Below are 27,839 nucleotides of genomic sequence, written 5' to 3' on the forward strand. Positions count from 1 at the left end.
CAAACTGACTTTGCTCTTTCAGACCTAGAAGCGCTGTCTTGTCTAGATAAAATGACAGCGAATACATTCAGATTTGTAAGCATGTGACCATTCTAGTTGGAAACATTTTTCCTGACCCACAGAGGCATCCAGACGCCAGAGTGGAAGCAGCTGTTTCCAGCACTGATATTTGAGAAAGGTTCAATCTGGAGTCTGGTAACTGGACTGTTGGTTAGTGTGCACACAGTTTCACCATAGATGGGCTGGGGGTTGAATCTACTTATGAGAAACATCTTTGCATTGTATAGAAGAGTAACCCTGATCAGAAAAGATCTTCGTTTGTGTTGTTGACTCATTACATGGCAGGAAGATGTGCCTTAAAGGTAAAAGAGCAAGCAGAGAAAGGAGCTTCCTTCTCTGAATGTTATGTGGGAATAGAGTGGGTAGTAATAGTGATCTCAACATGCTTGTAATAAGGAGATTATGTGCAACATTAATACTAAAAAGCATGAAGATTAAATGCCTTACATTATCTGACATCATTATTAGGAAAATGTACGATGAGAACTGGAAAAAATGTGCTTCTCTGGAATTTTACTTTAAAGTGGTGCCACCAAAAAAAAAAGGATGGGAAACATTGAATTTTACTTCATCGTAATGCACATCTACAGAAGTGTAACAGTTTTTAGGTATAATTGTAAAAAGATGCAAAAGATGAAATAAAATGTATTGGCTCAAGTTAAATATGGGGGAATTTGTTTTAGGGGCATCTGCTGAATCCTATATTAGATAGATCAGTATCTTAAAATGTGCCTTTTTTGTTTTATCCTGGATAAAGGAGATTGGAAGAGGATGTAGAAACCATTACTATACAGGTGCAGGGGATTTCCTGTTTAGCATGTTCCAGGGGCCTCATCACAGGAACAGGTCAAAATTGACTGCATTCCATCCAGCTGTTCACTACTGGACTCTGCGCTGGAACTTGTGCAGTGATAGCAAACAGCATTTCCCTTGACTCCACTGCGCTAGTTTAATCTGTGTTTTGTCCACCTGGGAATGGGTCCTGTGAATATCAAAAATAACTTTTTTTTTACCAATGTCTTTAAGAGCCACATCTCATATGTTTTTCAAAATCTGGTTTTTATTGTAGTTTTAGTTTTTTGCACTTAAGAAAACAAGTTGAAGGCACATGAGATTATAAGATAACATGAGCTTTGTGCTTACCTACTGTATGTGTAAGGTCATTTTCATAATGTCCATCTGCAGTTTTGCTAGAAAGATATGTTGGCTGTGTGACCACTTCATAAACATTGATACAAAGATGTACACTGGGAAGATTACTTCCCCACACTATTGCAACATAACCTCCTGAAAAATTGGGGCTCCAAGGGATCCTGACATAAGTTGCAGATTGTGCTTTGGTAACTGTGCAGAGAAGATTCTGCTGATAGATTGAGTTAATTATACTGTATAACGGTTTCCCACTCTTCTGTAGATTTTCTTTAAATATGTACTCTTTAAATGCAGAAACAATACAAGCTTCACTGGTTTCTGACTGGTTTTATACAGTAACTATTTTGAGATCCCAGCATAACATGGCAAGGATTTGCTTGATCATTTTAAATAGCTAAAAGTGACCACATATCAATCTCGTGTTGTGGTTGGCGGCGAATGGTTCTGCCCTTCATGCATAGAAGCATTTTTGGTCTGTTTTGGAAAGGTTGGCACCATTTCTAGATCACTGCTTTTTTTTAACTTTGTATCTTTTACTGGTTACAGATATTTTAGAATTGCCTCCATGAGAGTTTTTATCCACATAACAAAAATGGATGAGCCTCTTCCTTCTGTGTTTTGTAGTATTATTGAACAAGTTAAATCCCTTAAGTACAGATATAAAAGGATTCTGTCGTGGTGTAGCTAGCCCGGGTTATTGCATTTTGTTGGCTGCATTTTGTTGTACTAGGCATATTTTAAAATGGATTTTCAGAAAAGGAAATGGAACTTCTAATAACTACACCAGTAATTTATTCAGAGGGTAAATTGAACCTTATCCAGATGTCACCAGTTTTGAGTCTTCTCAGCTTTTGGCAAAACAGTGACTTCTTCAACATGAGGCTGGTTTTCTGCAGGCTTACAGTGGAGTCCACGAGCGAGCGCCTCTCCTTCAGTTGGTGTTGCCTCACCTGAAAGACACTTTCTTAATTCTGTTCAGCCAAGTAAGTCGGTGGAGAACAGCACATGTACGAGGATCGGCAGAGTACACAATTGAGTCAACCACCTTTCTCAGCAGTCTGACAGCAGTGTCCCACCTGGGATATGCAGCCACATCCCCAGGTTCTGGAGTCCAAAGCCCTACTGCCCTGTTGAGCTCGCAGAGTGTCAAAGGATGAATGGGCCTGGCAGGCGTGCATCTCTACGTAGTGAATTGAAGTATAGGGACCATAACCATGACACAGAGTCTTAATCCTCAGTTCCATATTGGGTGGGTATTATAATTGTCAATCCCCTTTTATTTTAAAGACAAGATAATATAGGTCTTGTTTAAGTTTTTTAATTTTATGTTTCTGCCTCTGCAGAAATTGCGCAGTTCTGTTTCTTTGCACCCAAGGGCAGTTGTCTTAAAATAAGCAGAAGGACGAGCAGGTTGCTGGTCTCTATGGGAGATTCCCGTCCGTGAAGTTTGTTCTGTCTGGTAGGGTAAAGCCACCTGTCCAGGGTTAGATCGGCAGCCTCTGAAGTATCTCTCCCTTCATATAGCCCAGTGCTGGAGCTACTCAACCTCTTCTAAGAAAGGAAAAAAAACAAATGTTTACAGGGTGTTCAATATAATGTGGAAATAAGTTGCACTGCTGATGTTTCATCGTTGCATAGTAAGAGGCCTGCAATCCCAGTGGTGTACCTAGAGAGTACACACGAACTCTTGACTTGTGGTCAGTTGATGAAAGAGCCCAGTCCACTCCCTGGACAGTGAGGATGTGTACTGTCCAGCTATTGGAAAGCTCTCTGGATTTCACTTACTGTAAAAGCGAGGCTCCATTACACGGGTGTTGGCAAAAGAGCCAATAAACCTGTTATGACTGTTGGGTGGGGAGGGGGGAAGGGGAGGGAGCGTTAAATCTGCCCTGGTTGATGGAGCGAGGAATGTTACACAGTAGTCATTTTTATTTGTTCCACACGGTGTTAACCAAAAGGGATGGCTGTTCAGATTCTTTCTGCTGGCTTCTGTAAGTGATTTCCTTTTATTACAAGTGCTTAATTTATGCATGGCTTTAAGGCCCAGCTAGGTTTTCATTGTAATGTAAGTGACAGGGATCGATGGGAGACTAGCTGCTGTTAGCATTTGAATGCTTAAATCTCAACCTTTTATCCTCTTTGTCTAATACATATTTTATGAGTTTATTATTCTATAGGAAGTGCCGTATTGCTTTTTGTGCAAATAAGTTGATTTTCTGGAATATTTGAACTTTCCCCCAGTCTGCTTGTAATGAGATAACAAATCAGAATGGATCTCGACTGTGCACAGCACATAAGACATGATGAAATCACAGGATGGTTTGCAGCATTGCTATGGAAAGGAAGCGTATAATGACAAATAGCTCTATTCTTAAATCTGCTCTAAATATGTATAAAAGGGCAGATGTCAGAGCTATGGAGCAGAAGATGTAATATATTTCTGAAATAACTTGATGCTTTTCAGAGCTGGAAGAGTGTTTGGAACTCTAACAGTAGCTCCTGTTATACATCTTTTTATAATCGCTTTTGTGTTTTAATGAAGTCAGGATGATCTGATCAGCTGTTAGTCTGATGTGCCAGTGGCAGAAAGGACAGACATATCTGTGTTCTGAAGAAGATCAATGCTTGTGAGCAGAATTGTCCTCAGTACATGAGTGTTTATGATTTGCTGTTTCCTTCAAATATAGAAGTAATATTGGTCAGCCTGAATGCTTATATGGAATCCAGTAATGGAGTAAAATTCAGGGCATTTATTGATGACTTCTAAAACAAATTTGAATCAATCTGTTGAACTTTTATAAAAGGGAATCTAATTAATTTTGATGTGTAGTTCACTGGTTAGGATCAAAGCCTATGACACAGGAGCTGTGTTATTGCCAGACATCATAAGATACTGTATTTAATTAAATGCATGTAGTGGTTTCCTGGTAATCACAAATAACTGAAGTGTGTGTATGGTGTTTAAAACAGTATACAATTTTCATAGTAAAAAGGCATGCTATTGTTTATTAGATTTCAATTTTTGACACGTCACCTGATATCCGTTCTATTTCTCGTATTCCGCCATATAATTAGCTTTTCCATTTCATCCTCTGCTTACCAGTTAGGGAGCTTCTGGGGATGTTAAAGCAACAGAAATGGTGGTCGTAGGTAATAGAATCAAAATAAAAACAACTGGTTGCTGAGGCACATCACTGTGTAACATTTTCAACATGGTGCCAGCTGTGTCCCCAAGTTCCCTCCTGCCCTCAACTCAATGGGCTTCTCCCGTTCCCGTTGCAAGGTTGATGAGGATTGATACTGCTGTCTGTTGTACAACGTGGTAGATTTTAATGGGTTAAGCATTCGCGCACAAAGGGAATGTCTTCAAAACTCTTAAGCATTTAATATTTAAAGACGTTGTCTGTGCTTCCTCATTGATAAGGTGAAGAGGCCGTTGACGTGAGTTTGGTTCGGTGGTACAAGTCGCCCATATAATGTGACTGCCTTTTCCTCTGCATCATGTAGCGTTATAAATGGGATGTTTGCAGCTACCTGTCAGTTCTCGTTGGTGGTGATGTGGTCCCTGGTTAGCTCCGCGACCTTAGCTCTTTGCTGATGCAAGACATTGCATTAATAATGAGGGCCTCTGGGGAGGGCCGGGCACTCCGCAGCTGTGCCTTGATGGAGTGGGAGGAGCCGGGAGAGATGCTCTGGAGCAGGCAGCCTCGCCCCCGAAAGCCCCGGAAGGCAGCTCGCTGATCACTGATCCGTCTTTCTGTCCCCCCCCCCCTCGGGGGCTCTGCCGTTCTCTGGGCGGGAGGAGGCCGGCGTGTTTGTTGCTCTCCTTTTAGTTCTTCTATCACCGTCTTCGTGAGGGTCAAACAGCGCTGGAGCTGAGCCAGAAGACCAGCCGCTTGAATTTCTGGTGTTTACAATGAGATGTCTGGTGTTGGACTTACACGTTTGCTAATTATAATTCAACATGTGTCACAAGGTTCAATTATTTCTTGTTGAAAGATTAGCCCTATACAATTTCTTGCATTAGGAATTTGTTTTCGCATACCCCAGCTTGCTCTCCATGAGACACACAGAGACACAGATGGGGAGAGAGAAGCCTGGGGTCAGAGCGCAGGGTCAGCCATCGTACAGCGCCCCTGGAGCAGTTGGGGTTAAGGGCCCAACGGAGTAGGATTCCCCTGCCGGACGCGGGATTCGAACCAGCAACCTTCCAGCCACAGAGCCACCGCTGCGCCCCCAGTATTGCATCCACAAGGGTTAGGTGTTTAGATTTCCTTCCATTTCTCACAGTTTACCTCGACTAGATCTCGTGCCATTCTGGAGCTGTCCTCTGCCCTCTCCCCCTCAAGCTGGGGTTTCTGCAGTGCCAGTGGGCCCCCCTGCCTTCACATCCCTCTGTGCACTGCCACCTGCTGGGGTTGACAGTGTCTGCAGCAGCTGTGGATTCCCACTCGGCTCCAGGCCGCCTCTGCCTTCTCAGGACAGGGGTTGGTTTGTTTTCTCAGGGAGCCTTTCTGTTTGCAGAGACGGGCCTTGTGACTGTGGCATGACTCGGTCCTAGAAACTGTAGGGATTCATTCAGTTACGAATTTGGATAACGTCTTTCCCCTTTGAGACTTCAACCACGAGGGAGTTAAGGTGCCTGATTTGAATCAGTTGCACCGTTTTCCATTTATGGTGCAATGGTGCTGTTGATGAAAAGAGTTGGCTCTCTGAGCCCTCATGAGATGCATGCTGTATAAACAGCACTGTACAAATAAAGCTTGAATGGTTTAGTAAGCACGCTTCCTCAGCCCTTGTTTGATGAGACTTCTACACGTTTGTAAAATTATTTCCTATTTCTTTTTAGATTTGAGGTTATTTCTATCACAAACTAATTTTGTCTGTCAGCCTAGGTGAGGTCTATTAATGTATAAAAATTGCCCAGTACTTTCCAGATTAAACACTACTAAAACATTTCAGTGTCGCATAGACAGATTTAACAGTAGGGCCAAACATGAAATGTTCCTTTCCTGGAAGATCTATCTTTTAATCTACAACTCTTTTATTATTCATGCTGATATTGGAATGGGTGATAAAACTGAAAGTAAGCTTTTCTTACAAAGTGAAACTGGCAAATATCCTTTATATGTATATCCTTAAATAATGTTCCTTATTTTAGAATGTTATATTTATATATATAATCCTAGTTATATGTTCTTATATTGTGTTTTTATCAACCTAGAGCGACTCCAGTAATTAAAATGAACTCTGGAGATGTGAGCAACATTTTTTTCAATTTCTTTATTGCCCAGATCACAGTGTTTTCAGAAACTTTGTGACAGTTGAGTTCTAATTAAATAAAATAATATAATTTAAATTTAAAAAGTAACAGGTTCCCCTTTAATATGCTTTTAAAGATTAATCTGGATTCACTATAAAAACTTTTGAAGATGTTGATTCTTTTAGTCAAATAAATCTAACCCACATCAGTATAAAGCATCGGAGATCAAACTATTAAGAAACGTTATTAAAATGTGGCTAATTGTGAAATGAAGCATTTTTTAGTGTTAACATCTTTTCCTGTTTGTCTAACAGGGGACATGTTATTGGATGTTTGTAGTGATTGTAAGGAAGTTTTGAAATTACTTGCTTCTGAAGGTGGGTAAGCTTCCATATCCGCACTAGACTGCTATACTTGAGTAGATAAGCCATTACATTCATGACCTCATGAATTAAGACCAGTGTGAACTAAGATGTGATCTGACCCACATTTTCCAATGAGATTCAAAATCACCTCGCTAAATATTGTATCAATTGTATTGGAGCTTGAAGGTTTTTGAGATTTTTCAAATTTGAACCTGAAATGTTACTGTCCTATTTTTATTTATGGCTGAGCCAGCAAGTCTTTTTGAGTTTTTGCCAATTATTGTGAAACATGGTGTCATTCTCGTGAGCACTGTTCAGTTTTGACAGTCGTTACTGTCCATACCAATATGGCTGCCTGACCGCCATTTTGGGATCTTCTGTCTTCTGAACAACTAATTGTCTTGAAACTAGTCAGGTGTTATCACACTGAGACATGCTTTGTACTTGCACTTAACTTGTTTCTGCGGTATTTGTAAGCACACAATACTTTTTAATGAAATTTCTCATAAAACTAGTAAGTAAGAATTGTTTGACTGCATTGAGTTTTTAATATGGCACTAAATTAAACTCAAAAAAAGTATTGGTTCGTATGGCTTCCAACAAGCTCATCTGTACCTTAAGAATAACATCCCTTACTGTCTTCTCCTGGGAGGACTTCGTATTGTATGTGAGTGTGTGTGCTCATCATCACCAGCTAGGGTAGTGCCCAAAAGCATCATATTTTCAAAAGAAGGCTATCAATATTTTGATATCTTGCAACTGAAAGTAACCCTGAACGTAACAGATTTTTGAGTGTTCGTCCTGTGGGTAATATTTTTCTAGTAGCATAAGGGAAGTTTGGAATGCTCTTTCTAAACTGCATAGGTGCTTCAGACTGAATGCTTCCCCAGAGAAATACTAGTATGATATGAACCTATAATATGTTTTTAAGATGGTGTGGTGGGAGGAACGCAAAGTTAAGCGTCACATAACAGGCAGTCTCCTGAGGAATCGGTTAATTGCTGTATATTACTAATATTATACAGTTGATGCAGTGCATCAGATACTGTGATGATTTTGCAGGAGACAAGTGAATCTGTACAGAATGTCAAAACCTTTGTTGATGTTTAAGAGCATAACTGTATTGTTAATGTTAGAAGAATTACATTGTGAATGTTTCTCTATCATATAAGAGATTCTGAAAAGATGTTTAAGTTGATTACTTTTATATTCCTAAAACATTGTAGGTGTTAATCAGCTGTGTTATAGGGTTATTCCTTAATGATATTTTTAAGGCAGTGGCGAACACTAGCATAGTTAGGTTAAACTTCAACCTTGTCTTCCTATTTGTTAAAATAGGAATTATACAAGCAAAAAGCTTCTAAAAGCAAACAGCAGTTTTGCTTAAAATTAAAAAAAAGTCATGGTGAAAGGAGGTATTAGCTTGATGGGTTGTCCTGTGAACAATATTCTTCCAACGGCCCCAGGTCAGTGTGAGCTCATAAATACGAGTGCTGCTTTGTACACAGGGCCCCTCCCATTCCAGTGAAATCAATCGCTATGGAAGTCGAGTAGACAGAGCGAAAGTTTTGGTGAGTGTCTAACGAATATTGTGTATTCTCTTTTTTTTTAATATGTAAGATGGGTGATTCTAGTGGAGTAGCAGGGGCACCAGATGAGCTTTTCGTAAAGTAACTGTATAGCTGCTGTCTCTGAACTGCTAGAGCACACTCCTCTGGGAGAGTTACTGTTCCAGTGCTTGTAAACAGGAACTTGCTGGATAATAACAGACTTTGCCCTGCAGGTGCCTGGAACACTTGTTTTGTGTTTCTCTTCTGCATGTGTGTGTTTTTGGCAGTAAAATGTAACTGTTGACCTTCACTTAATGCTTTTTTGTTGCACATAATTTAGGCTTATTTACAAAGGGCAGGGGATAAAACATGATCTTAAAAAAATTCTTCTGTGATTTGTCTCTTGGATCAACTTCTCAAGACAGCCTTGCATATTCTTTCTTTTCATTACCTCTTAAAACATTAATATTAGCTTACATTACCTTAAAGCATTTATATTTAAAATTAGATTAATGATGCTGTAAATGGGTCTGATGAAGTAAAGATTAATGTACTGGAGCTGTAAACTGAACTACAGAATAAGAGGCGTCATTAAAACCGAGTCTGTCCAGTTCACAAATGGCTTTATACCTTATCTAAAGTCATACATTAAATGCTAGGTGTGGGCATGTATTGGCTTTGTATGTAAGTATTAACATTCAGAAATGTCAATTAAAATGTTTCCATTAAAGCCTGTTTGTCTAAGACCGTTACATGGCTGACACTTTTTTACTCGTAGACTTAATTTGTTATTTATTGAGTATTTGCTGTTTGGCATTTTATTTTCTTGAGTCGGGAGAACTTTCTGCCATACTTTTTTCCCACCTTGAAAACAGCCCAGTTTGATAAGCGATATTCTCCATTTATGAGCCACGTTCTCCCTACACCATTCGCGTTGGCCAGTTTTCAGGAGAAGTCTGTTTTAGTAATGCGGGCTACATAAACATTTCTGCACCTGCAAGATAAAAAAATCCTTAAACTGGCAAGTTCACTTGATCATGCAGTAGAATTAAATGATTCACTTTTGCCATTAAGGAACTGGTTGTATCAAAGTAAAATGGATTGGGTTGGAAGGGCTGAGAGTTGTCTATCCCTGCACTAATGACTGTCTGCTGAGACCTAAGGCAATTTTCATACATGCATTTCATCTCTTGAGAAACCTGTCAAGAGCTAGATAGTGAAACGAGCTAAGAGGGACTGTTGGCTATTAAGGACAGGTCAAATGAAGAAAAAATTGGATTTCAGTCTCCTGCCTTTGTTAGGTCAAAACATCTATTGTCGTTTTGATGAAGTAATTTATAAGCTTGAAAGTAAACACTGTAGGCAAAAAAGCCTCTTGAGGGGCTGTAGTGTACCAGGACATGTTAGCTTGCAGTATTAGCGTCAGAAACTGTACGGAGAAATGTCTTTGGGTATTGTTCCTAAGTGGAAATACTGCACAAAGTGCAGATTGACATCACTAATCGTCATTTTGGTCAATGTTGAGAGGCGCTTGGAGGGTCAGTACTTGCTTAAGATTCCCAAGTAGGCCCTGTCCCGATCCCATTAAAACCAACTAGCTAAAACAAAGGTGTTCTAACAGTTATACAGTGGTATCTCTAGTGCAGTGCCTTATATATTCTATTATGTACTATATCTAAAAAAACATTTGTTATATAAGGAGGTAATGCCATTCTGTAAATTCTAGGTTCAGAAGGAAAAATTTAATTACAGCCCTTCAGATTATCACACCTGCTTGATCTCTGACAGATGCCATTGATAAATGGTCATTTCTTTTAGGGATACTGTAGGATTATGTAATTCACTTATTTTGGGTGATGTGAGGAAAAACAAGCCTACACTTCACATTACTGTAGAAAAATTGTTGCAGGTGTGGTAGATGTAAAATATATTTAGGAAATTTTTCTGCTTCTATTGATAAAATGCTTCAGAGAATAACACTTGATTTTTAACATCAAGTGCCTGATGTTCATTTATGAGTTAGACTTATATCACCTAGGGAATGCACTGCTCATTGCTGCACTTCATGAGTTCACAATCATTGACCTAGCGCATATCAATATGACACATGCAAATATACAGATGGTTTATATCAACCTCTTGAGCCCTTAGCATGCTGCGAGCCTGCGTATGTGAAGGGAGTTTTCTGTGCTGTCCACACATTTACTCCCATCTGTCTGCCCCAACAACTGCTCATTCCTCTTCAGCAGCTGGCGTGTCGCTCTGAGCTCTTGTGAGGCCCTCTTCTCTCAGCTTTTTATTTACTCTTCTGTACTTCACTGAACTGAAGCTCAACAGGGGTGAATGTAAACCTCAAACAAATGATTTTAAGGAAGTTAACATCTGGTTTCAAAAAAGTAATTTGCCTAACGTGGACCTCCTCACTGATCCTCCAGTGCCTGTTTCTCAGGAGTTACCTTCTTTGTGAGCACCCTTTCTCAATTTTGGCCCTTGCATGTATAGTAATACACACATAGTCATACTGACTCCTCTTTGTCAGGACATCCAAGGTGTAATTTGGCCTGATTATAATTGAATACCACTGCGCTATGTGCTGTTTCCTCAGTTGAAATTCGATTTCCTTGTATATTAACTGAGTATATTTTTTATATAATACTTCCAAACATTCCTCCTTCCTCTTATAAAAGAATCGCCCGTATTCATGTTACCTCTTGATGCCAGCGCTCTTACACCGATGTTAACCCCCGCGCAAAGTGTTATTTCAGGTGCGGTGTCTGCTCAGCTCTTGTGTGTGTGCTGTATCAGTTTGAAGTTTTACAACTTAAGCCTTTTTTTTAAAAGATGTAATCACAAATGGAGGTGCTTTCCAGTGCATTTCTAACTTCACAGAAACATTATGGGGGTGACAGTAAGTGAAACATTTTTCTGAGAAACCAAGGAAGGTGATTTTTTTGGTTATTTCCTAGCCAATGGGAGATATAGAGAAGTAAATTTTGTTTCATACTGTGGTTATTTAACTTTATCGGCTTAAGTGTGTTATTTTGTTTCATTTCCTCTGGGCATTTGAACCCGTGTTTCTTCTTCTCATTCCCAGAGCCTCTGCTTTAGACCAGAATGTTAATTTTCTATGTGTTCTCTAAACTGTAAATCGTTTGCCTGCTGCTGTGTGGATCATTGAGCTGTTTGATTAATTGATGTTTGTTTTTCATGTATGTATTTAATTGGAAAACAGGTGGCTGCACGAATTCAAAAAGCTCATTTTATTCTGGTCTTACTGCTGTTAGGCAGTATGTAAGTCAAACAGGCTGCCCTTCCCCCCCTGTGGGTGTCAGGTACTGTATGTTAGTATTGTGAATCCTGCTTGAACTCTGTCCTTGTACTGACACTGCCTACAGACGCGATGCAAGATGCTCGTGCTTTATCACTTGGCTATGCCAGGCATTGCAGTGATTCAAACACTGTTGAATCGAAAGGGCATCAAAAAATAACCGAGTACACTTTAAGATATAAATATAGCCAAGCCATTTAGCATTTTATCACCTGCCCTGTACTTCTGCAGAGATGCCACTGGCAGAGGCTTGGGTGGCACAGCTGCTGCAGCTTGCTCACAGCTGTGGGCATGAAGCGCCAATGCTCTCTTTGTGTCAGGGCTGGCTCTGCCCGGCTCGGGTCCCTCAGACTCCCCTTTCCCACAGCGGAAACCTGGCTTGCTTTGTCACTGAGCCGAATTGCTTTCTCCATGGATTTGGTTTACATCGGGCAGTACGTGATACAGGGACAAAGACAATGCTTTTCTGAGACCTTCAACCTGGATTTGCTGATCGCAGTGTGTTAAGTCAATAGTAATGCTCACGAAGGACCTTCAGCTGTGGTAGTTGGTTGTGGTACAAAACATCTGACTATGGCCGGAACGCCTGTACTCTTTCGATTTCTTTACATGGGATTTTTACGCCACAGACAGGGTCAGCTTATGGATGGAAGTGGCAGCAGGGGCAAAGGTAGTATCCAGTTAAACACTGCTCTTTTTTATGGTGCTTTTTACTCCCCTTTCCCAAGGTACATGCTATGTAAGTTACATATGTCGTGTGCTTTAAGCTCAAACCATATTTTTCTCTTCATTTCTATATTTTTTTTTCTTGAGTTCCTTTAAATGTTTGTCGTAACCCTGTATGTATTCATTGTGTTTCACAGTGGTAATTTGGTGGTAAGCACACACATGAAGAGGTTTCATTTTAATTCTATAATGGCTTCATGAAACCGCCAAGGATGTTTTTTCATGATGAGTGTTGCTGATATTTGTACAGTTGTAACTGCTTCTATTGGTGAACGTTGTGGCATCCAGGAATTAGAGAGGATTAAAAGCAATCATCGACAAAGCCTATTCCGCTGTAAATCCACACAGGACAACTGTTTGCTTGGCTTACTATTCCTCAGAATGGTAGCAGGATGAAGTCATTTCTATATGGCACAGCCATGCCAGTAAATGGTGTAGCGGAGAGGAAAACAGCGCTGCTTGTGTGCCCGGAGAAAACAAACACTTGTCCTTTAGGAGCTGTGTGGACATGTTAAGTGGATATTTTCCTTTTGAGCGAGGGCTTAAAGTCACAAGCCGGGGGCTCAGAGCAGGACTGGGTATCTCCACTCACCTGTTGAAGAAGAAGCAGGCTATCTTGTGCTGTGGCTTGCTGAGTGACCTGGAAGTTATTTCTAACCTGTGTCCTAATTCACAGCCTGTGGTATGTAGTGTGGTGTTGGTTATGAGCAGCCACAAATGGCAGTATGCACAAATAGGGATAGATTTGATCCGGTTTTCAGGTACTGTAGGATTTTACATGTTTACATGTACAATGCTCTTAAAATTGGTATACTTCTGTTAACCTTAAAAGTTATTTTCTTATCTGAATTATTATTTACTAGTCTTCAATAACTGCTCAGTGAACCTGCTGTCCGTTGTTTTGCCATTATTTTATAAGTAATTTGCCCTCCACAAAAAGAGGAAGAGGTGAGAGAAATGGTACAGAAGGTTCTTGAAACTTGGTTTATGAAATAAAAAAAGTTTAGATTTTGGATGAAATTGAATGATGGATCCAGAGTAACGTGGATTTGAGAAACAGGAAAATGTAAATTTTGTATGTTTAGGAATGAACTAATATTTTGAAAGAAATCGCTTTAAAAAATTACGAATTTGTGCGTTTCCTCTTTAAATAAGAGGCATTTTTCAGCTGATTGTCACCTAAGATTCATTACCAATCTGCTGATCCTTCATTCAAGTGTAGGGAAAGATGGCTTTCTCTTCACCTTAATTGTGTAAGAAGCACATGGGTCTGAATCTGTTTTTCTCCCTCAGTCAGATAGTGTGTTTTTGTTTTTCCTTTCCATGTTGGGCGCAAGGCTGTTGCGAGGAACATCCCATAAATTCTTGATTCCCACTGGTGCTCCTACATCACTAAACTATTGGACTTGATTATGGGGCAGAATGTACCTGGAAAAAATCTTCTAGTGCAGCCACTTCGTACTCATCTTCTCATTAGCTTTTATTACCTGCCCCTGTGGGATAACTGACTTCATACTCTGCACTCCAGTGGCCAATGCCCAGTTGGTCAGTGAGCTTTCAGAATGCGCAAATGGACGATTTTTGCATGTTCAATGTATATGGAATTACATGGGAAATAATCAGCATCTCCTGTTTAATTATGATGATTCTGTGACAATCCTACACATTTTAGTCTTGTTTTCCGTTGTTCTTATTAGGAAGGTAATTAATGCAAATGTGTCTCTTTACAGCCGGTCTGTGGCAGTAGTAGAGTAGGGTTAAAGGAAATGAATGCCATTTATCAGGCAAATGGTTCAGTCTGACAGGAGCTATGGTGTATGAGATCATTGCCTGCAGCACTGCAGTCAATTTTACATACTCGTCCCAGTCTGTTTTAGGAGGTTAAAACCTGAACTGTCATGCTACAGCTAAAGTCCCCTTCTTAATTGCATTTAGGGGGATTTATAGTACTCCTGGTTTTTAATATACAAAATGGCCTCTCGTGTCTGGGGAAACCATGTATAGGAATCTGAAGGGCAACAATCACAGCTGGTTGTGCATTATAGAATGGAAATGCAATACATTATGGCAAGCAACATGGTAAGACGGAGACCAGGGATCTTGCACTGTAGAGTAGTGACTGTAACTAAAGTTAAGGACCTGGGATCATCTTTGGCCTAAGCAGAAGTTCAGTCCCATTTGTGAGCCCCTGATTTTGTATCTTAAAGTTTCTGCTTGAAATCTGTGGTCTGTCTAGCAAAGAGAACTGTGCTCTTTCCAGAATGAGGTAAAGGCTCATTAGCACGACATTATGGACAAGATCAAATTATTAGAATTGTGCCTGTTTTATGGTAAAATGAGATCTTGTTTTCCAGTAATTTCCTCTTAGTACTTTAAATATTAAGCTAATACCAATAATGCAAAGAATTAATAGTCACAACCAATCAATATAACAAACACAGTGATAGCCAAAATGTTTAGATCTTAATCAGCTGCTAAATCTGTAAATAGTACTAGGCATCAATTACTGAATGTTGCAGCCACATAAAAGGTGATTTAAAAAGCAGTTGTTGTATTTGGTATATTTTTGTTCCATGCAAATGCAGTGGTCCTTGGTACATTAGTTGTCAACCGGTAGCTGTTTTGTTACTTGCTGCTCTAGGAGCTAATATTTATTGTAGTGTCTTGAGAAAATCCTGACTGCAACAGAAGTGTGGTATGTTATGAGCTATGGGACCTGAGCAAAAATATTAGTAATAAAAAAAAACTGGGACCTGGTTGAGACCTGCCTTATTTTGCTACTTGTTTTAGGTCCTAGATTACCAAATTTGGCACAAGATTACTCCTGAGGGGAATTCTATTTTAAGGATAAATAACTGAGGGGTGGCCAAGGAACACAGATGTTTCTATCCAAACAATTATAGGTTGATGCTTTTGGTAAACCTCTAGGACAAAGTGGGACACCGATACTTCCTCTAGCAAGGAAACATTGGTGTGTCCTGATTTTTTTTTGTCAAACTTGAGTCAGAAAAATGGTCTCTGTGCGATCGACCTGCTTTAGTGGTTTCTTTCCAGTGTTATTCATGAGTCCTGCAGAGAAAGCTATGCTTGTGCGGATCTCCAGCGAGTTCACAGTGTAATGGATGAGCTGAAGACCCGGAGTTGGGGATACAAGTTGCAGATCAGCTATCTGTACCTTAGCTCATTTCAGAGGGTTCTGAATTGCCTAATTCATGTCCGTATATAGAAGAGTATTTTGAGTCTGATTGAAAGCCGTTTTTTCCTTAATTTATTTTTGTCACTAATATTTTTAATCAGGGAGCATATTTTATCATTAATAGTGTAAATTCTGCCCTATTTGTTATATAATACTAAATTTAATGGAAATTATCATAATACAAGACCTTTTTTTGTATGTATATGAGCTATAGTTAGGTTGTAAGAATTGAGAGTGCTTTCCTTGTCAGTGTAAGTGTAATTAGAGTGAATGAGGGATTGTCATGCCCTCACTCTGTAGGGCTGACTGAGGCTTCAATTAGGTTGTTCAGGTCCGTTTCCCGAGGCGATTGTCTACAGTCATCTCTTTGCTAGTTGTCAAAACCGTTATGCAGATCTGTATAAGCAAGTTGTGTGATTGAGGAAAAATATAAATTCATATCATATTATGAATAATGTCAGATGTATAGTCCAACACTGTCTTTTATCTGTTCCTTTAGTTTGGTGTTGAATTGTAACTTTTCCTATTTGTAATGCACTGTGCTGTATGAAAATGTAATCTCCACAACTGCAATACAACCCTGACCTGGTTGCCTCTAGCAATCAATTGTCAGTTTATGTTCATTAAAGCACATTGCGACTTGTTTTTAAGTCCTTATGTTCTTGCCATTGACCATAAAGAATCGCTGAAAAAAATAGCTGTTAATAATAGGATTCTGAAGTAGAAACTGATTGATAAATGTCACGAAGGTTTGCATGCCAGCGACAAACGCTTGTGTCTTTCATCAAGAGATTGCTTTAATTAAAATTGTTTTCCCCCCAGCACGAATTCAGAAGTAGCTGCAGTGTGTGGAACGCTTGCTTGATTGAAGTGGTACCATTTCTGTATGTGAGTTCAGCCTGTGTTCTTGGGTATTTATTGTGCTGTGCTCTGCAGATGTACCGTAAAGAAGTGGAAAAGACCAAAGTGGGACATAGTCTGAGTTTTGTTCCTCCCAAAGTAAAATGTCTTTATCTGCCAAGAATTTTCGGGTGAGACCCTTGATGTGAACAAAGCTACTGCATGCTTTTTACCTTTTTCCTTTGTAGTCTCCTATTTAATTTGATCCACAGCGACTCCTCCTGACAGTGACGGGGTCAGAGCAGCTGTTGACTGTCTGCCATTTCCCAGCTGTCTCCACTGGTGACAGTGTCAGCAGTCGGTCACGTCTGTAGTTGGCAGTTCTCTCCCATTAGTCCCTTCACCACCTTGCAGCATCACTGGAGAAAAGGTGCCATAAAGCGAGGATGTATCAACAGTTGAGCTTCCCCAGCTTTAGCCTGGACAATAACTTGAAGTGCTGTCTGTGATGTGACTTGGATTTATGTGTTATTTTGTATTTGACACCCTTCATTGTTACTTGTGAAGTTTTTGTAAACAAAAAAAACTAGCCTATAATGCTGAGATTTCTAATTTACTGTTTGTCAACAGTAAAAGACATGGACTGACATGTTGGTAACGTTATACCACAAACTAAATTAACTAAAGCAACTTAATTAGTTCTGTCAAGTAGCAGGCTTACTTGCAGAAAAAAATGGTGACTTTAAAAGGATGTTTGAGTATGTGTGAAATGGTGTATTAATGGTGTCTTTTGTGTGAGTGGCACAGTTGTGTTCCACTCAGGAGTTGTGTAGATGAAGAATGCTGCACCATGTGAAAGATCTAGCATCTCCGAAAATGGCTGCCCCCATCCTCCAGCCCACTCCAGAAGCCCTTCCCAGCTCCAAACAGCTACAGTATATTTGCTTCAGGCCAAGCAAAGGTCTGCAGTTTACCTAAATGATATAATGTGTTATGATGGGCAGTCAGGCCTGACTACTGCTGACTCTGTCAAAAGTATAATGAAATCAATAACAGAGGAGCCATGTACAGAGGGGCCTTAAAAACCACACAGGCTCCAAGTCTGATTTTTATTAGCTGTGAATGCTCTTCAGAAAGCTGATTTTTTTATAATGAATATTTTTATGAAAAGATTTCTCATGTAGCTCGATGTTTTTATTTTTCAAAATGGTAATATTGTAAATTTTCTAAGGTAACTGTACCAACGTTTGCAAAAGAATAGTATGTATATGTTCAAACTTTGTAATTGTTGAGGTTTTACTTTTTCGTTCTCATTGTTGTGGAAGCTGCTGACCATTGACCAAAGATCAGGGAGGAGAGCGTGACTGTGAAATATGGTCAGCACAGTGACTTAATTTTGCACTAGGTTTTGGGTGTGAAATATAGGAGGTAGAGCGCTCCCTTTCTTGCCATCCAGTCAACCCATACGATTTTGAGCGATGTTTGCTGCATAGGAGGCTGGAGATCTTCAAAATGTAAAACAGAATGTTTCATCATTGTTGATCTTGTGTTATGGCCTCATCAGCCCCCATGTACCATGTCGGGCACCACATCCAGTTGGTGCTTTCCGAATATGGCATTCATGGAAAAACACTTGGGTTTCTTCCTGGGCAGAGAGGGTAAGCAAAGCAAGCTTTTACTTTAGTGATGTATCTAACTGCCACTTGTAGGTTCTCTCGCTTAATTTATTTAAAGGCAAAACGCTTTTTTTGTTGCTAGTGCTAAAGGCTACAAGCTTTAGTTGCAGAACATTTGGAGCTGTTCTCAACCATTTTAGTTCTTGGCTGGAACCTTGATATGGAATTTTTTTTCAGATGTTCAGCTTTAATTTCAACAGATTTAAAAAAAATGTTAATACTGATGTGTTCTTATCTGCTTCCAGTGCCCTTGACAATATTTACAGTACATGACAGACTTTGGCTTGATAAGCATTCTCGAACTTTATCATCTAATGTAAATGTACTCTTTAATTCTGGAAGGATTATATTTGTTGTAGATCAACTTCTTTTTCACTGCTTTTTACTGTGATGGGAACGTGAATAGCATTGTGGTTCATTGAAGAATAGCATGGCACTGAAATCCCAAGACAACCATTAGAAACAAGATGAGGTGATTAGTCCACGGATCACTTTCAGCTGTTTCTTAAAAGAAGCCAGGGTATGGGCTTCAACTACATGACTGGATGGCTTGTTCCGTGCTCCCACAAATCTTTGTGTGGTCTGTAGTGGGTGTACATACACTGTCACATAGTCGCATATCCTCTGGCTTATGTTTCACTGTTCATTCTGAAAGAATCCACTGGGTTAACTTGTCCAGATCTTTCATAGGTAGCCTCTTTAAACTCAGCATTTATAGTTTGCTTGGATTGAAGATTGGTTAATAGAAAACAAACATGCATTTCTCTAAATGCTTACTGGATGTAATTTGGAAGTATTTTATGGGGGACTATATTCTCAGTCTTCTGAAAATCCTGCTGTATGTTGTCATTACTGTTGCTTATTTAAATAACTATCTTAGCTTCTTTAGTAATATCCCTTTCTGTCTGTCTTGACCTAATATATTTTACCCATGCTTCCATAGCATTGTACTTCAATTTAAATGGTAAATCTGCATTATACTTTATTTTCCCATATATTTGTTCTAATTGATTTGTGAATCTATTTGCGATATTTTTATAATTTGCTTACTTACTCTAAGAATATCTGTTCTATGATTTAAGCAGAACCTAAAGATGATTAAGGTGTTGTATGGTGTATGCTTAAACACAGTGGAAATTCTTTTCCTGGAAATTAATTTGTAGGATGTGCAGCCTCTGCAGTTTTGCATTTTATTCTAAAGAACAGTAAATTAGTAGTTTGTATTCTGTCAAGAAGTATGATTATTTAATCACAATAGGAGACACACAATGCTATATATTTCTGTGTCTAGAACTGTGATTTGATATGGTAATCCAATAAATTTTCCCTGTCAGAAAAAATGAGATAATGCATTTTTTATCCTAGTCTCTGCAGGTACTAAAGAGATTAACATCTTATTAGCATTAACATAAATATTGGAAGGTTTGGTCTTAAAAATGTCTCAATATTTGAATTAGTTAGTTGAAAAGGGAACTTGTAATGCCCGTTACACTACACTCTTGGTTATTTTGTTTGTTCATCTAGCATTTGTTCTTAGTTCTCGTGCTAAGAAGCATAAGCTTTTGGTTAAATGTGAGATTTTTTTTCCCTACTTTGGTTGCTGACTCCAGTCTTTGTCTCACGCAGTGAGCTGTGAAGCTGATTAGGTCCTCCCTTGAAACAGGCACTTACTATTCTGAGCTAAACTGTGAAGGATAAAAATAATCTCTTCTCATCCCTTGGGTCTCCAATTTGAAAGTGTAAAGTTCACACTGTGGTCTTATCCCTTGGTTTTAATTCCTAGTTTCATCGTGCGAAGTTAAAAACAGTATTCAGAATACCTGCTTCAGTGTGAATATATACTGCGAGTTCGCAAAATCTAATGACTAAGAATCTTGTACATCCCACTCCAAGCCCAAGTGGCCCAATTAGCTTAGAGGCTGTTTGTATTAAACCTTGGCCATTATACTGGTCAGCTCTCTCACGATTTTTCCTCTTTTTGTCCCTGCAGTGAAAGCACTAATATTACTTTGATTGTAATTTAAAATGGGCTTTAAAAAGCGGACTTCTCAAGAAAAGAAATTCAGTTGAACTATTTGGCTTTTAATAGTAAAAGTATCATGGAAATTGAGACAGATTTTAAACATTAAATCTTCATTTGTCCATGTGTTCAATATGTTGGTTGGTCTGAAAATAATTTAGGCATGATCCCAATAAAACTGAAAGTGCTATGCTGATTGTTTTACAGATGAAACACACGCCTAGAAATTAGGGAGTACTCGATCATATTATTTGGTTTCCATAATGCCGTCCAAGTGTCCATGTAATTTCTAGGCAGAGCTTTTGCAGTGGTCAGAAATGCTGACAGACTTTTAGAAGAACACACAACCAGTTCAGGGCATGTACAAATTAAGTTGCTTCTGCTGTGAACATTGTTTTGTTATTGAGTTTTATAACAGCTGTGCTTGGCCACAAGACATTTGCATGTGGCTCTGTTTTCCTCCATTTAAGTACTTTTATTAGTCTAGTAAGCCGTGATCAAAAAGTAATCTATCAAAAAGTGTTGTGGGTTTTGTTCTGTCCTTAAATTATTATTTTTCCCCTAATTGTCATTCTATAACTACACAGCTTTAACTATTTTGATATCCCAGATTGATTTTAACTGCCATATGGGATGTGTCTGGATTCTGATATGCTGTTGTAGGACCTTTATGTCAATATCCAAAGCAGTATGTTGCATATTTGATCAATATGTAGCTTGGCGTTACATGTTTTAAATGGTGGAGATGGCAGAAAAATCATGTACGTTTGCTTTAAAGATGGAGTGTTCACTACATTGTAGTGTAAATGGACCAAATCAGTTCACTACAGTATGCAGCATATGGTAAAATACACCAAATGCAAAACAAACATATAGAAAAGTACACTAAAAAAAGGTCTACAGTATGCCTGTGAAGAAATACTCTAGCAATCAGAACCAGGAAGGAGCAATTGTGGGTTCAGGACTGCAATCAGGCTAGTTACTGAAAGCATGTCAGTCGTATGTGGTCCCAAATGTACTCTTATCACAGACCCTACCAGCAGGAGGGTGAGTGTATGACCAAGAGGGTTGGGTTGTTATTTGGACCATTGGAGTCTCAGGCTGTTAAGAGAAGAGAAGATATTAATCCCAGCTGCAACCCAGGCAGGAACTGTCTATTTCCTTACCTGGTGTAACAATAACTGGGTGGGGCCCGAGATGAGACCTCCTCGTGGTGAGTGCTGAAACTGTTAGATCCTTAGTGGGAGGGTGAAGTAGTGTCCCTGGAGGTTGACGGGACTAAATGGAGTCTGCGATGCATAAAACAGGAAAATCCAGGGAGCAAGCAAGCCTTTGTTTCAGGCCTTGAAACATTCACAGACAGTTGCCATGTGTTATCAGAAGCTCTTCAGGCCTTCAAGAAGCTTATCTGGTCGCGAAGGTTTAGGTGACTCCTGTATGTCTTATCTGTTTAGAAGGTGTTTTTGCAGTTAGTTTTAGGCCTTTGATTAATTTAAAGAAGCCAAAACCGCTGGATTTTGGTCTCTGTTCAAAGTCTTCTCGTACTGCTAATGGCTTCTACCTTGTTATACAAGACACTTATCAGTGCTCTTCACCCTGCCAGCACAGGTGTATAGTAACTGGGCAACCCCTGACATGAGTGTTTAGTTTTTATGTTTGCATTTACAGAATAGCATGTACTAAACAACTATTTATGTTTAAAATGGTGGAATATTCCAGTTTAATATGAAAGGTAGAAGATTAATTCAGCCCATATTTAATCCCTTATAGGGTTTACAAAAAGAAAATGTAAATGTCACCGGTTTCATGCATGGAGAAAAAAGAAACTTGACTACCAATAATAGAATCATGCATTTCATGTTTATGATGATGTATTTATCTCTTAATTGTAGATTTATTTTAAAAGACAGTTTGTTTTCCCCAGAAGTAGGTAGGTACTTTTTTCTCAGTGCAAGCAACTGACTAGAGCTTTTACCATGTTTGCAGTAGAATTACTTTGTCCTGTGCATTTTACTCTGGAGGTTTTTAATTTTCCTTTTTCATCCTTCAATAGGATGTTCAGCATTATCCAGTAAGTTAAATTTTGTTCCGTTTTCAACTGCCAACTAGTTTCTAGTTGGGTAAACTGCTTTACATTGCTTTGTTCAGCTGGAAAGCAGAAAGTTGTGCAACCTTTCTGCATTAAAGATGAGCATTAACCCAGTACTTGCCACATTGATGTCACAAGTACTTTGTGATTTTGGAACAAATTGTACCCAACTTCAGAAATACTGTGTGAATCATCTGCTGCTTGGTACTGCTGTCCTGGCTATAGGCTATTACATTCGAATGCTTGTTTTCCAAGAGGAAGATTTCCAGCATGTTGAGTGATTTTACTTTATTAATGGAAGAGCCTAGACTTTTCTTGACTTACATTAAGTTTGTGCTGGTAGATAGACTTTGGACAATTTTATTTGAAAATAGGTGGCCTACTTAGCTATTCAGAGCACAAAAAATGATTGGCAGCTTATTAGCGCAGAGTAGTGTCAGATCCTCTGGGGTGGATTCCCATATCCAAATGTATTAAAAATTGTCTTTAAGCCTGTAATTTGTGTCGTGTGTAAGACCAGTCAGCTGAACTACCTCTGTGATTGTGTGATAATCTACCATAAAAATAAACTGAAGAATAGAGAAAATCTGTGGTCTTTTAAAGGATCCTGCTTATACTATACAAAGGTTAGTCTAATGTGTAACACAATGTGTAGCTAAAGACTGTGCATAGGAAGGCTTGCTTTCATGAGCACTGGAAATGTTTCTGTGGCAAAGGCTATATATACAGAAGACTGAGGCTGTCCATCAAAAGACCTTTCTGGCATGAGGAAACATAGAAGAAGCAGAAAAGTTTCAAGTAATAAAAGCACTTTAGTAACTACAATTGTAGACTTTTATGGATTTCTACCAATTTTACTTAATAGAGACCAGAAACTGTATCTATGAACAAAAGTCTTTTAATAGTCACTCAGAACAGGAGTAGTACCCATATAACGGAGCAGTGCTAATAAAGATGCCTTCCATAAAAAGGGTTACAGTATTGAACCAAGGAATAGTAGACCTAATTCTTATTTCTATTACATTTAATATTATAGAAACAGTAATTCGAATAAACTAGAGCATAGTCTTTAAGATGATTGGAACCAAGGGGACAATTAGTGTAATTTAGAAAAGGTCTTATAGGTCTTGCTTATTAGTTCTTTGAACAAGCAATTGCAGTCAGGGATGCAGAGAATATAACAAGGTCCATTTCGATTTTCAGAAGGCTTCTGATAAATTATCAAATTTCAGGTGTTAGGCATTCCACATAATGTGTTATTTGTTTTGAGATGGGGTTAGCTTCCATGAAACTCAAAGAACCAGGAAATGCATAATTAATTTTACCAAGCATTGGCGAAAACTAAATAAAATTTGAAAATTCTTCCAGTAATGGAAAAATGGCTGCACAAATTTGACCGAACCCTGGAAAGATCTCGCAGGGATTTTGCAACAGTTGTATACTGTTATTGTAGTTAACTGGATGTTGGATAAAGAAAAACCCTAAAGAGTCGACTCTGAAGAACCTGGTACAATTTCTCAAGCTTTCATAGATTGTGTAGCTCAGGACTTGTGTGCATTAAAAAATAATTTCAGTATCTTAAGACCCTGGCAAGGATGCTACCTATGCACTTTTCACAGCATCGTTGTGGTTCATGGTCTTTTGATCACTGTGCACAGTGGTTCTTAATGCTGTCATTGCGCTGAAACTGTTGTTGACTTTATGTATCGAGAGCCCCGGGAGAAAGGAGTTGAAAATAATCAAGAACTATCTGCTATGGTCCGAGATGTCAGTGGAAAGTTTGAAAGCCGTAGTTGTTCCTTCACTTGTTGGGAACCAGAAATGGTTCTCTGAAAACAGTTTGTCCCCTAACATTTATAATGTGTTGTAAAATCAGAAGTGCAAGGTTTTAATTGCCTGACTTGCACAAACTTTTGAAATCCTAACAAATCTTTAATTATTCGTTTGAATTTACAGTGCGCTTTAATTTTTAAGCCGTTCTCATTTGTGGTTTTTGAGTGAACCCTCCAGAGGAGTCATACTAGGCGTGCTGCTATGTACAGTGGCTGATGTGCTTATTAGGTCCTTATGCCTTAAGTTAATAGACGAGATCATTTCAAATTGTTTGCTAGCATGAGTGAGCAGGGCTGAGGTGTTTGTCCACCAGGTACACTTCGCAGAATAGTCAGTCCTGGTGGCCGAGAGCTACAGGGAAGCAGCGCTCAATGCCCTGCTTCAGTGACACCCTGTGTTAATACATTACAGTGGCGACGCACCTTCTTGCAGGTGCGCAGGACTAGTGCTGAGCTCTTCAGCTGCCTGGCAGTGGGGAGGCAGTGGTGGGATGCATACTCTGCGTATGGAGTACAGTATAAAGATGTTGCTTCAGAGGAATGCATTTGGTTCCGCTGAAAGGAGAATCAACTATAGTCGGCTTGAAAGACACTGTGTGCACAGTATGTGTCTTTATGTATGCCGAGTAAAGAAGTACTTGAGCTAATATTAGTGAATAGGGAGGTTCGCCTGTCATTTTTGGCTTCCTGAAACACTCCAGACACTGCAGCACAGGCAGAGCTGCAGAATCCTGCAGTCTGGCCTGGTTTAAATGGATGACATCATCTCTGTTTTACAAAGAACAAGAGACTGTTGGCAAAGGGCTTTTTGGAAGTATGCAGATATATTTGTATTCATATTTAAAACTGTTGACTAATTAGGAACAATTTGAATCGAAAAACCAGTAGGTGTACTCCCTTGTGACTTTTTTCTCCAGTCTTGAATTTTACTGAAGGTAAATGAGATAATGCCATAGGATTTTCTTTTGTCTCTATGCACGGAGTCCGAAACACTATTGTGCTCCAGTTATTTGATTGGAAAGGCGCGAGTCCATCAAGAATAACATAGGCAAGTAGAGTAGTAGGATATATTATTGTTGCACTGCCTGAAATCACATTTTACAATATCTTAAATACCAAATGGTGTTTTTTCTTCTCCTAATAATAAGTGAAAGCCATCTGGTGTGTAGGCAGAAAGAGAAAAAACCTCTATTTAATGCTTGAGAAATTAAAGCTGATTGTGTTGTTAGCTTTGTAAAAAGCCTTGTGCTTCTCCAGTCTCACTGTTAAAAACTAGCCCGAAAGAAAGCTAAAAATCTGAAAGCTGTCTTTAGCACAGCTGTTTTAACCAGGTTTTCCCTTGAGTGGCACTGAGGTCTGAAAGCGGTATGAGATCACCCGTGTTCATATTCAAGTCCAGTATACAAAACAATCCATACCTGAATTACATGGACTTAGATATTTGGTTGGTATTTTGCCTTCTCTGTTGTGTAACTTTGAGGCATTCTTAATATTCTACTTATTCCAAAAAGTAAACGATGGAAGCTGGAGCATTTATCTGAGTCATCTGATTCCAGTTCACAATATACAGTATATCTATACAATTAAAACGGGGGCTGCAGTGGCCAGGGGGCGGTTGATTTTGGTCTTGTTGTCTCAATCCAGGTCTTACGGAATTCTGGCTTTTCTACGATGCTGTTCACAATAGGTTTTCTGTGAGCTTTGCCATTCCCTTAGTTACTGCTAATGCTAAGGTATGCCACAGTATTAAGGACACCTTTCAGACTGATCAGAGGAACCATCCTATATTTGCAGAACATACCTCAGGCCTTCATGCCTCTGCCACTGGCATGCATGGTGCTAAGTGTGGTGTAGAGCTCCACGTGCTCTTCTCTGTTTCCTGGTCCGGTGCTAAATAACATGAAGTGGGGTTTGTCAAGCCACGCCACGTGCTGCGAGTGTTGAAGGATTTTCCAGATGTCGCTGTTGCCCGTTTCCAGCAGTGCAGAGTTCGTGGCCGTCAAGATTGGAGGGAGAGGGCGCACAAGTCTTAGGTTGACATTCAAGCCCCCCCCCATTGTTTTCATGCAAAGACGCCCCTGTCTGGCTAGATCATCTAACAGGGCAGTGTGTTCGGGTAGAGGTGGAGAACCCCAGGCAGTGCTGTTTGTGGTGCTGGCGCAGTGACGTCACCAGGGGAGCCAGCTTCGCGTGTGGGCTACTCGATTCACACCTCGTCTCGGCTGATGACTCTGACCACAACAGTCACACAAGCCAAGCAAATGGGCTTTCTCAGGCCATATGTTTTACACCCCTGTCCTAGTACTTAATTAAGACTCTGCTTACTGTTTTCCTGTCTTTTATTGTTATTAATCTACTGTTATGGGTAGTTTGCATATTTACCGAATGTGATTATAAATCGATTTTGATAAAAGTGTCTGCCAAATGAAGAATTGTAAATGTAAAGTGAATGTGTAGGCAGCAGTGTCTTCTCATGATGTCTTAAATAGTTACAAATGGCAAAAAGCATGTGCATCCCAGCTGGTAACACTGGTAATATTTGTCTGTTTTTAAGAGACTTATATGCTCTTATTTTTCAACCTTCATAAACGTACAAATATCGCAAAGACTGTGGTAATAGGAACATGGTTTTCCAAAGCTTTATGTCTTCTTATTCTCTCACTAAGGGGAAATACAATGGTCGTTAGTACTTACAAAATGAAATTTCTGTCCCAAGTAAATAGTCTCGCCCTGTAGGCTAAACAAAATCAAGACTTGTCTTTTAGGTGGTTCTGAATAAACAGTTAAATTAATGAAACATGATCTTGATAAGTATTAATGTATCCTGTTCATAAGCCCACAATGTTTGAGTAATTATTGCAGAATTCCTAATGATGAATGTCACTGTATTTTGTTAAAAAATTGTGAATATATAATGTTTGATTTATTTTGTTAAAATTGGTATGGTTTCCATCTGTGTGACCTCTTCTGTTCTTTGTTTTAGGGTTTCGCAAAAATGATGAGATGAAGGCAATGGAAGTATTACCAATCTTAAAGGAAAAAGTTGCTTTCTTATCAGGTAAGCCTGCTTTGATTTCTGTGGTCAGTAAATGTATGGCCTTCCATTCGTTGTGATAAATGCAGAGTAAACAGTCCTGGTTGGTTTAAAACATCTGAGAATTATTCCCCTAATTAAACTGTTCCCTCAATTAACTACTATCATTAGCTTTCATTTGTAAGAGGAATGAAATACTGAATATTCTATAGAAATACTTAATTTCATTAAGAAACTAAATTATAACCTTTCAATGGGAAAAAAAATATTTTCAAATAATTCTTTTGAATTGCTGCAGCACAAATAGAAAACAAAACATGCATTGTTGTGGTGCATCAGTGCACAAACTGAAGTGTTGATCAAGGTAAAAGCACTTAAGGTGTCTTCCGCTTGGAGAGTGTTGCTGAAGAAAACATTTTTCTGTCCATGTGTGAATGAGAAGGGTGTTGGAGGGAGTGAGAGTAGTGGTGATACTGTACGTTCATATTGCTGGCCAAATACTGTGGCGTTTCTTGGCTTACATTTTTTAGACGGGTAAAGAATTGAGAGAGCGAAGGTCTTCAGCTGTGTCTGTCCGAATGAGAGGGTAGTGGTGCTGTGGTCATGGTGTTGGGGAATAAACTAGGGTGTTCTGCTCCCCTGGTCCCTCAGCCTTTGCTTGTGTGCTGCATTTACAAGACTGTGGTCACAAACTGTTGTACCGAATTA

General features: G+C 39.2%; 1 protein-coding gene across 2 annotated transcripts in view; it reads left to right on the forward strand.

The window, feature by feature from the left end:
* Positions 1-27,839, forward strand: part of triob (trio Rho guanine nucleotide exchange factor b) — a 144,582-nt gene that overhangs the window by 41,926 nt on the left and 74,817 nt on the right. For both annotated transcript variants that reach the window (XM_088929119.1, XM_088929120.1), the window contains exon 3: positions 27,081-27,155. In XM_088929119.1, coding sequence (XP_088785245.1) covers positions 27,081-27,155 — 75 coding nt within the window. The remainder of the gene's footprint in view (positions 1-27,080; positions 27,156-27,839) is intronic.

Source organism: Atractosteus spatula, chromosome 12 (assembly GCF_055471065.1).
Source record: "Atractosteus spatula isolate fAtrSpa1 chromosome 12, fAtrSpa1.hap1, whole genome shotgun sequence".
NCBI classification, from domain to species: domain Eukaryota; kingdom Metazoa; phylum Chordata; class Actinopteri; order Semionotiformes; family Lepisosteidae; genus Atractosteus; species Atractosteus spatula.